Source organism: Terrapene carolina, unplaced genomic scaffold (assembly GCF_002925995.2).
Source record: "Terrapene carolina triunguis isolate 2854851 unplaced genomic scaffold, T_m_triunguis-2.0 Scaffold211, whole genome shotgun sequence".
Classification (NCBI taxonomy): domain Eukaryota; kingdom Metazoa; phylum Chordata; order Testudines; family Emydidae; genus Terrapene; species Terrapene triunguis.
In genome coordinates this window covers 32,531,848-32,543,023 of record NW_020664562.1, presented here as the reverse complement: position 1 = coordinate 32,543,023, position 11,176 = coordinate 32,531,848, and the positions used below count along the sequence as shown (strand labels likewise).

The following is an 11,176-nucleotide window of genomic DNA, read 5'->3' as shown; positions in this document are numbered from 1 at the left end:
TTTATATATCTGTAAAATGGATAGAATCGCATTTAGCTTTGTACCTCACAGGAATAGTATGGGACTTATTATTACTTGTAAAATGTTTCGAGAGACTTTTCCATATATTGTTCTGCAAGTGACAAATTTTACTGGTTTACTGGTTGGTTCTGGATCTAGGAGTTAGTGTGGGGAACACAGTAAAGCAGATACTGACTACAGACCTTTGTAGAATTTACTACAAGTTGTGACACTGCTTTGTCATACTGAAAATGTTTTCTTTTTTGTTAAACCTGTAAATTATTACTAGCCCTGTTAGACAACAGTATACAGCACAAAATACTACAGATCCATTTAAATGTGTTACCAATCCATCAAAAATGATGAAACTGTAAAATGTTGTTGTCACATCGATATTCCTTATCAGATCATAAAAGAAAAATAATTCTACCTCACTCAGAAAACTGTCAAATTCTTGCTAAAATAAAACCAGTGAGTCACACAGGTAACTGGTAAGTCCCCAAAATGTGGGTAATGCAATGGTTATATATGTTAAACCACATTAGAAACCATACTGTCAAATATAGACACACACACACACACACACACTAGTTTCATCATTCATGTTTTATTTCCACAGAGCTTTCCTCGGAATCCTAACCAGCAACATAGTATGACAGTCCTGTGATTATATAACAACATACTGTATAGAAATTCAAGCCTAGAAGGAATGATTCTTCGTGCCTACTGCATGATGCTTATTGATTTTGATATACATCCTAGACAGAATGATTCTGATTGCCAAGAAATAACAAAAATTGGGATTATATTATGGATATTGAATGAAAAAAAAAAGAGAACGAGAGAGAAAAATGGCTAGTGCCCCAGCAACTTCCCTGTCTGAGGTAATCACAAGTATTGCATTGCATATATTCAAATCCCTTCAGTTCATGCAATTTTATCAGAGTAGCCATACACATACATTTTTACCCTCAGTGAGCATCTACTTTGGTTACTGAGTGAAGTTAACAAACAAAAGCCTGTTGGCCACTGTAAATGAATATGCTAGATTAAAGTCTAGCACTGTTGTGAAAGGAATAAAAGCATCTGAAAATTATATAGCTTGAAAGTCATTCAGCTATGAATCTGTTAAAAATGTATTATCTGCTATACCTAGCTACGGAACATGTTTAAAACTAGATATCTTTTAATTAAAATGCCAAGTGCATCAAAATGCCTATATTAAATTAGTTAGAAAAGTTTATAGATTGACACAGATTTTCATATAGATAGCGTTCCTGTCAGAGGAAATAGATTTTAAAAGTTTCTATTATTAAAGGGCTGTTTGCAACTACCTGAAATGAAAAGTAAAGCGGGAACAAGATTTTTCCCTATTGTAATTTGCTAATTTAATTCTGTATTGGTGTGGCAAAATTTCAAATGATTGGTTTTGCGGGTGCTTAACATTTTGATGTGCATAAGATTTGAGATTAGCAATTGTGCAATAAGCTATAAATATGGCTCCATCCATATTTTAATGACCCAATGTGACTTAAAAAAAGCCTTGAAATCCAGTTCGAAATTGTAAATTTCAGGAAAGGAGAGGTGACAATGTCTATTTTTAAGCAGGGGGAGTTTACAAGGGACACTGCAGGAGGAATACCTATGAAAAAATTTTCCTGAGTGGCTGGAAAAAAGCCTCTTTAGAGGGGTATACCTCTGTTTAAAGTGACAGGCATAGTATTTTTTAGGCATTGATCATGTGCCCTTTTTTTGCTTCTTAAGAAAGCCTGAAAGTTAGGTCGGTAGGGTCTTTTTCTGCTTGTTTTTTAACCAGAGCCATTCTGAGGGCTGTCAGGTCTGGTCTTCCTTGGTTTCGCTAGCAGTCTTGTTGTAGGAGGTTATGTCTCAGAGAATGGGTGCTTGTGGTTCTCACACCCTAATGAAATAAATGAATATGCTGAATCTTTAGCAAAAAGCTTCCTTTCTTCAAAAAGCTAAATAAACTTAAATGTGTGTTACCAAAAATAAAATAAATATCCAAATTTAATAGTTTGATTAAAAATCCCTTCAGCTCTCTTGTGAGGTCGTCATGGCACTGTTTCTCCAGACACTGTAGAATATTCTGTGTAAAGACACGCTCTGCATTTCTAATGCAGAAAAATTCCTCCCTCTGACTTTTTTTAAAGAAACCTTTTAGTATTTATAGGAAAGCCAGCTGGGGGTGATTGCAAATGGTGATAACTTGATTCTCACGACCTGGTTGAACCTTCCACACCCCCTCCAAGGAGTTATTAAAGATACAGTCACTGACTTTTGTTTTTGCTGGTGGGTGCTCCTCTCTGCCCCCTCACCCCCTGTGTGAGCAGTGGGCAGGGCCTCGGGGAAGAGGCCAAGTGGGGGTGGGGCCTCAGGGTGGAGAGCAGGCAGGCTTCAGGGGGAAGAGGCCAAGCGGGGGCAGGTCCTCGGGGTGGAGCATGGACAGGGTCTCAGGATAAAGAGGCCAAGCAGGGGCAGGGACTTGGGGCAGAGTGTGGGTGGAGTCTCAGGGGAAGAGGCCAAGAGTGGGTGGGACCTTGGGTGGAGCAGGGGTGAGGCCTTGAGGTGGAGCATGGGTGGGACCTTAGGCGGAATGGGTGGAGCCCAGGTGGGGCCTTGGGATGGAGCATTGGGTGGGGCTTTGGGGGAAGAGGCTGAGTGGGGGCAGGACCTTAGGTAGAGTGCAGGCGGAATGGGGGGTGGGGCCACAGTCTGGGCACCGGGGCCAACAAAAGATTAATCCGGACCCGCGGGTGCTGAGCACCCCTGTTTTTTTTCAGTTGATGCTTGAGTCCCAGAGCACCCACGGAGTCAGCATCAATGATTAAAGGTCTTCAGTAAAGCTGGAAGGTAGACAGCTATCTATTGGTGACATCTGTTGGTGGTGGAATAGAATACAATGCCATGTCTTGTAGCTGTGTGTTTTTTCAAACGAGGCTTACAGATGTAGTGGAAACATGCATTCAGATACATTCTGGCAATCCCCTTTCAATTGTTGCATTATTTAGTGGGGGGAAAGTCCTAAATGGGGTAAATAATCCAACAAATTTATACCCCTCTCATTGCTTCCTGGATATCGCTGTGCTGCACAGCCTGGCCACTCAGAACTGTTAAAAGCTTTCATATGTAACCAAACAGATCCTATTCCATCTGGAATGGCACATATGCCCATGCTAGCCAGCTTGATGCAATATAATGTACATCTTTTGTAATGCAGTTGATGAGAAGTTCACAGGCTCTTAGTGTTTCTGGAAGTTAGATCTGCTATTCTATTATACTCCTATTCTGCCCTTCAGACTGCTTGCTTTAACTTTTTTTTAACAGTTTATGAATAACTTGCCTCTTATTTTATTCACTAAAACTCATCACTGGAGGGAGCACCTCTCCTAGTTTCCATTCTCCCCTCAGTAACTCCTTTCTCCCTGATTTCCCATCTCAACCTGTCTTGCCTCCCATTACTCATAAAACTACTGTTTTCCAAGATGTCAAAACAGACAAATCATCTAATTAACCTACCATAACTATACTGCCAACTGCAGTGTATATGGGAATAGGATAGTAGCTCTTTATATAATCTGTGAACCCTCTAGTGGTGCTCACTGTGTTCAAAAGCCACCAGAACCCTACCAGAGCGGTAGTATATATATTAAGCTAGTCCTTGCATGTTGTATATATTCAATAAACATGGTTATTTAGACCCTGCCAAGCTCATGTGGTTCTTTTATATCATGTTTTCTGTGTAAGGAGAAAAACACACAACACCAACATTACCCAGAACTGAATTTTAATTTCTCCAGTCTGTTGACTACTCAGTATGTAGTCAAATGAAACTCCAGGTCAGGAAAAGATTATATCTTTACATACTAGAGTCTTTTGTCCTCTCATTCTTCTCTCCTTTACAACAGCTAGCATCCACACGTAATAGCCATTGCAGATATGCTACTTGTGCTAGTTGCAGCTATTCTGGATTGCAATTAAATACAGACATTAGCAGTCAGATTTTGACATCCATCATTAAGAGATAATATGTACTTTAAACACTGTACCTTCTCAAAGGGCTTGATTTATTTCTTCTTACTGAAGCTCCATTAATACGGCTGTTTACAATGATGGAATTACTTTCAATAGAGTGATTAAATAGAAGCAAATGAGGTAAAGCAATAATACAATGGGAGTAATATATAAATACCTCAAGCCTATAAATGGCATATTCCTCCAACAAAACCTTTAAAACTGTGTTTTCTGTAAACTGTATAGTTCTGTTGTGTCTAAATTCCTTAGCCACTTGCACTAGCTGGACATGCTTTGTGCCTAAGTATACCTCTACCCCGATATAACGCGACCTGATACAACACGAATCCTGATATAAAAAGCAGTGCTCCGGGTGGGCGGGGCTGCGCACTCTGGCGGATCAAAGCAAGTTCGATATAACGCGGTTTCACCTATAACGTGGTAAGATTTTTTTGGCTCCTGAGGACAGCATTATATCGAGGTAGAGGTGTAGTTTGGAAGCAATTTCTCTGCTCTTGTTAAAAGTGCAGGACTCATCAAGTTATATGTTAAGTCATTATGTTGAAATGTGTCACCATCCTGCAGCTGTAATTAATACGTTTTCCTGGTTAGAAGACTAGGTGGGTTCAAGTTTAGGTGGATTAGAGGTGAGAATCAGGGTTTAAGTGGACACTCGAGACCTTTTAAATTATTAACAATTGAGGTCAACTTGTCCTTGGTAATAAGGGCTCACTTGGTAAATCTGTGAACCTGGAAAGAAGCAGAAAGTCTGGCCCGCTTATTCTAAGGAATGGAAGGGTCAGATTCTGATTTCAGTTACAGTATGTAAATCCAGGGTAACTCCACTGACTTTATTGGAATGATTTAGAATTAACATGTAATAAATGAGATCAGAATCTGTTAAGAGAAAGGGACAATCATATATCACTTTAGCCTATACAGATATCATTGTATATTTTGTTTCAGTGCATCAGCTTTGTGCAAAAGTGGGAGTACCAGTCATAAATGCCATGCCAGGGAACTACAGATTGAAACTGTCCGAATTTTGATTTTATAGTGACATTCCAAGATGAATTTTTCATGTAAAATGCATCCAATTTTTCAGCCAGTTATATAGCTGGTTAATATTTTTGCCATTTTGATTAAAAATGGGATGAATTTTTTCACAAGAAATTTTTTATTTTTTCAACCAGCCCTAGGCAAAACTCTTAAAACAACTGAAATTCAAGTTTTAAGATGCAAAATTATTCAGTTGCCTATCTTACTGGGATCTAGCAGCATTAGCAGTTACAACTCCCTGCAGTAGGCACAACCAGATAAAACTTTGAAAAAGGGAAAGAGTACTTACTGTGGATATTGCATATATAGATTTGTTGTTTGAAACTGATCCTTATATTTTTAGTAAAACACTTTCTTTTTTTCCAATTTTAGAGAAAGTCCATTATTACAATAAGTTTCATAGCAGCATTCCTCTTCGTCATCGTTCGCCTTACAAATGAAGTAAACTTCCCTTTGATTCTAAACTGCTTTGGACAAACTGGTGTAAAGTGGATGCCGTTTTCCGACAAACAAAGGCGGCCTCTCAGAACGCACTATGGATATATAAATGTAAAAACACAAGAGGTAAGAACTTCTACTAGAGTGATGACTAGAAAGGATCAATAAATTTGGTAACTAAATGAAGCATTTGAAAAACAACAAAGCCAACCATGTGCTCAACAAACCCCCATTTCACTGGCCCCAGATAAGAGTTTTAACTGTCCCGACAGAAAATGTCCCACTGAAAAATCTAAGCAAGTAATGTTTTTCAACACCAAAGGAACCTTTTAAAAATTTGGATAGTTTAAACTCTGTAATCTCCATAACCAGATCTTTAAAAAAAACAGTAAACTGGACTCAAAATTCTGGGTAGTTCTTTTTGGGAGATGGCAGGAAGGAAGGGCACCATTCAGTAAAAGTGTATGAATAAGAAAGCAAGCATCAGATTAGTGTTTTGTGGGGTTTAATTTAAATATTGCATTAATATTTAGTTTACAGCATGTCAGTTTATTTTGAAAATTGTTGGATTTTCATTTCCACTGTGTATCATATGGTGTTTTAACTAGTGGTATTTTATCATTTGCAAAATGTTTGGTTTGGGTCTTGTGGATAAGCCATCTTGTCAAGATGCCAGATTACATCAACTCCAGTACTTTAAGGACTCTGATGCTATTGGCACTCTTGGAGGTATTCCTGTATTAATTATTATTAGTAGTAGTTATATTTATTATATTTATTTTACTGAAATCTTCTCCACTCTGTCTTCAGAATTTGTTTGCTATTTGTGCATAAGTGCAAATCATTCAAATAAATTCAATAACATTAAAACATGAATTTGTTTTACAAGCTCTTCCTAATAGTTATTCCTTTTTTACACTGGCAAGCAGTAAAATGCTTTTACAGTCCCATTTTCTTATTTTCTTTGTTTGGTTTATTTTGCTTAAGGAAGTAATAATTATTAGATTCATGTACGGAGTACATTGAATATATCTTCTTTGAGAATGAAGGTATTTTTCCCACTTTGTGAGTGCAGCTGTTTTTCATTTAGTTTTCTAACTGCACTGGATAGGTTAATTGTTTCACCATTACAGTGTCAAAGGTGAAAACTAGAGCGAGAAATTGTAGTTTTGTAGGGAGTTATTTTTGAAAAGCTTTTAACATTTGTAATGAATGTAGTGTTCATGAAGGATGCAGAATTGAGAGCCCTGGAGTACATTTGCCTACAGAACAAGCACAGGACAAGCAGCAGGAAAGAAGTCTTCCTGAGTCAGTGAGTGAAATCCTGGCCTCATTGAAGTCAACGGGAGCTATGCCATTGACTTAACTGGGGCTGGGATTTCACCCAGTGTGCCTTAAACATAAAACCTATTGAGGAACCCATTGAGGGAGAAAGGGCAGTTAATTCTCCATGCCAGCTAATGAGGTGCACCTGTCTCCCGACATTGCTGACTGCCAACTGTGGTGGTGGGTTTGAGATGAGGACACTATGTGAACTAGATGGAGGCCACCAACTTGTGTAAATTAAGCCACCAAAATCATTTGGTCACTTCCAATCTGAGCTGGATTCAAGCCAGCAGCCTTGGAGGAGAAGGGCTTAATATCCTATTGCTGTTGCCCTGAACCAGCTCGTTCGCCCAGAGGTTAGATGTGTATGTAGAAACACGGATAGCTCCACACTTACTGATTTGTTTACTTAACGTATTTCGAAGGTACATTCAAAGGTACTGCCGCTGTGAGGTGTCTTTCCCAGTGAGGGTAGAGAGACATGCGCTACCTGTGCTTGAGCTAGTGTGCCAAATATAGCAGTGTGACTGCGTGACAGCCACCCAAGTATGTACCCGAGTGGGTCGGGCAGGAGGATTGTGCTTGGGCAGCTAGCCTGAGATGCTACTATGGCTACACTGCTAGTTTTAGCTTGAGTGTCTGTGCTGGGAATCCCATGTAGATGAGCCCATACATCGGAGATGGAACTGAATGGTCTGATAGTCAGTGACTGATTAATCGATTAGCAAGACATTATTTGCAATGTAGCTGAGGCCACGGAGGATTTTTTTTAATTAGTAACTTTAATTGTTTTCCCCCTCAAACATGCAGATTACATTAATATTTGCTAATTAACAATGATGAGGAGGATATCGAACATGCCTTGCTAATTGTGAATACTCTGCTCTTGAATTAATTATTCCCTGTGTGAGGGAGATTTCTTGTGTCAGCTGTGTGAAAAGCTTTCATGCAGCTCCCCCTGCTCCATTCCCCTTCCCTCCCCCCTGCCCCCGCCGTCTCCCCCACAGCCTCCCATTCTGAGGCAAGGGAGCATGCTACATACTACTTTGCATACATCCTCTAGTACCCTGCCTCCCCAGAGTTACTGAAAGGCACTCTTCTTCAGTAAAGCAACAAAACAGAACACATTAATGCCATGCCATTTCAGTCATCTGTCAAGACAAAAAGGCGAGAAAAATGTTTAAAGATGAACTACACATACACTTTAAGATATTTTTCCTGATGTTTACCATGTTTCCCCCCCAAAAAAAACCTCTACCGTGGGATGAGCTATGGCATGTGAAATTTCAGGCAGTTGGTATCTTTTGGGGGATAACTGAATGTGATGGGACTTGGAAAATTTGGCATGTTATGAGAAAGTAGTCACTCAGTAATTAAGGTTAAAGCTATCACTGATGCATAATAGGAAAGTTTATGCAATCAGTAAGTGGTGACATAAACATGTCTATTTATCACAAAATAGACAAATTTTAAAGGGTGATGCATGTATATCACTTGGAAATGTGAACATCTAACAGAATGCGGCAGCAAAAGGGATATTTCTAGTTCATTGTGTGTTGGAATTAGTAACATAATGACATGAAATATTTTTCGCAAAAAATAACTAAAACATTTTAAGATGAAATATAACTAGATTACATGGGAGTACTTAGTAGATTGCAGTGAGAGACGTGATTTAACTATCCTTAATTAAGGCTGTACATAATACAATATTGTTGCTATGGTTTCCTTGAATTGTAGCTATAGCAACAGCTATAAAAATTGGTTTTGTGTTCAGTAAACATACTATATTTAATGTAAATCGGATATTAAGTGTTATTGTCCTGACCTGTTATGCTAAGACACACTTTAGTTTTTCTGACTAATGCAATATTTCTAAAATATAAGGTCCCAAGTTTGCATTCAGGGGCTCATGGATTCCAGAGAATTTGCTGCAGCAGCATCCAATCCTTGCCCACTTTAATTCAAAATGGAATGGAATGCTGCCTAAGAACAATCTGAGAAGATCCCCTTTTGAACCCGCACCCAGGGATATGTCCCCACACCGGGCAGGACCACCTGTGGGAGGCTAGGGCTAGCTGCTTCCACACTGGCTGTGGACCCGGTCCCCCAGTTCCTGATAACAACCCTGAATGTGGCGGTCCCAGGTTCCCTACGTGAGACTCGGCAGAAATGTTAATATGATCATGTTATCTTTTTTGACTAACTTCTGCTAAGCCAAAGGAACAATTTGCATCCATCCATTCCAGCCAGTATCTTCCTGTTCACCCCACCTACACCCGAGTCCCTGAAGAGAGGCCTTTGGGGGATGCAAGGAGTGGATGAAGACTGTGCTTTGGAGCTGCTAGGCCCACTTCCTTTGGAGGCCTAAACACTTTCTGTTTATCCTTTCCCCATAGAACTTTTACAGAAAACACACATTTAATTTAAAATTGAATTTACTACTGGAAAAAAGCTCTATGATTAGCCCAGAGAAGAACATGCACTCTTCACAGAACCAGTGCTGCACAGGCAGCAGCACTCCCAATTTCTCCAAACTGATCTGCCACTCTGCCTAAAACCTGACCTGGAGCTTACTTATATAGATCAAAGATAAATTCAGTCTCATGCTCATTTTGAGCCCCATCTTCCTGTCAAGAGAATTGGTATCTGTTATAATGATGGTTTCAGTGGTGTGATCATCTGTTGACTGTGACCTGTCTGAAGACCACCTACCGTTTACAATGGCCAACAAGCAGCTCTCAGTTGGTAACCACTATCAGTCATTACTGGACTCAGACCAGTGATGATGGTAACTGTATTCATTCCAATCCCTTGAGCCATCTAGCTCCATTACAATTGACTGGGTATTTTAAAACTAGACTGGACAAAGCATATGAGTATTCTATAGGGAATTGTCTTCCAGTGACAAGGAGATGGATGGGTTGGATGACCTTATAGGACTTTCCATCTCTAATTTATTTGATTCTATATCTCAAGCTTTTTTGTGACACTTCTGTTGAAATCTACTTTTTGAGAACTATCTTCTGCCTGTTTGTGAAAGCAACCTTTTCTCTTGGCATTTTTATTTTAAATACAGCAAGTATAACTTTAAGATATAGTGCTGCAACACTTACTTAATTGAGGGCTGTTGTCATTCTGATAGCTTCCCCCTCCTCCAAAAAGCCCATGTGATCTTACTTGCAGTGTATCATAAACAGATATAAGAGAAACAGCTATCAAAAATTGCAACCCCACAACGAGATCCAGTCAAATTAGTGAACATCGTGTATTTAAATAGCAGCTTTATGACATCAATTTTAAACACATTAGCAGTGTGAAGTCTTATGCTAAGCAAGTCTAAAAGTATGCAAAGTCATATGATTGTAAACACTGAAAAGTGAATTTTGAATTGTTTTTTTTATTCCACCATCAGTATTCATGGAATTTACCATTTTCTTATTGATAGCAAATCCAGAATATAGCCACAATAACACTTAAAATCATTATAATAAATATATCCAAATACTGTACACAGGCTACACAGTGGGGTTGGAAAAGGTACGTTCTCAGATGGTCTACAAACTCCTTCTGTAAACAAAGACTGTGAGTGATTAATGTTGTTGTCCATACAAATACAGTCATAACTCAGAAAGGAAGAGAGTGACTCCTTTGCTTTCAAAGTGCTTTCATGAATTGGACATTGAAAGTGCTCAGATACTCTGGTGATCAACCCTGTATAAAAACCTATCTAGAATAGAATAGACTGTAATAGTCATGTTCTTCTTTAAAAAAAATCTCCAAACACCTAAAAGAATCCTTTTTTACAATGCAGTGATGTCTGCAAATCTAGAATGATGTGCAGTTCCCTAGTGCCTTTTGTCCAAGATCTCAGAGAAATTTAGGAACGTTAAGCCATTTTACTCTAAGGCAAACGGAAGCCCAGTGACGTTGTAGTTTGCCCAGTGCTTAATTTGTAATGAAAGAGGTGCTCGAGCCAATTTTTTACATTCATAACTGGTGCAGCAAGCCCCAAGGTGCTGGTGCTCTGAACTGCCAAGCCTCGAGGTGCTGGGGTTCAGCCCTGGCACAAGTTAAGCACTGAGTTTGCCCAAAGCTATACAATGGGGAAGTGTTGGAACCAGTAATGTAGTTCAGGAATCCCGACTCCCAGTGAGTTGCAACATTCTTAGATTCCAAAAGAAATGCTTACTTTGCACCTAGAGCACCAGTTCTGATCAAATGTTTGTAATCACTGCTTTTAAGTGGTTCTGGACACACACACACACACACACACACACACACACACACACACACACACACACACACACACACACACACACAC

At 39.3% G+C, this 11,176-nt stretch overlaps 1 protein-coding gene across 1 annotated transcript in view; it reads left to right on the top strand.

Annotated features, from left to right (window-relative positions):
- Window positions 1-851: 851 nt before the first annotated feature.
- The window catches only part of LOC113407453 (alpha-N-acetylgalactosaminide alpha-2,6-sialyltransferase 3), a 168,763-nt gene continuing 158,438 nt past the window's right edge, over window positions 852-11,176 (top strand). The window contains exons 1-2 of the mRNA XM_026656002.1: window positions 852-884; window positions 5,461-5,652. Of these exons, the coding sequence (XP_026511787.1) occupies window positions 852-884; window positions 5,461-5,652 (225 nt within the window). The remainder of the gene's footprint in view (window positions 885-5,460; window positions 5,653-11,176) is intronic.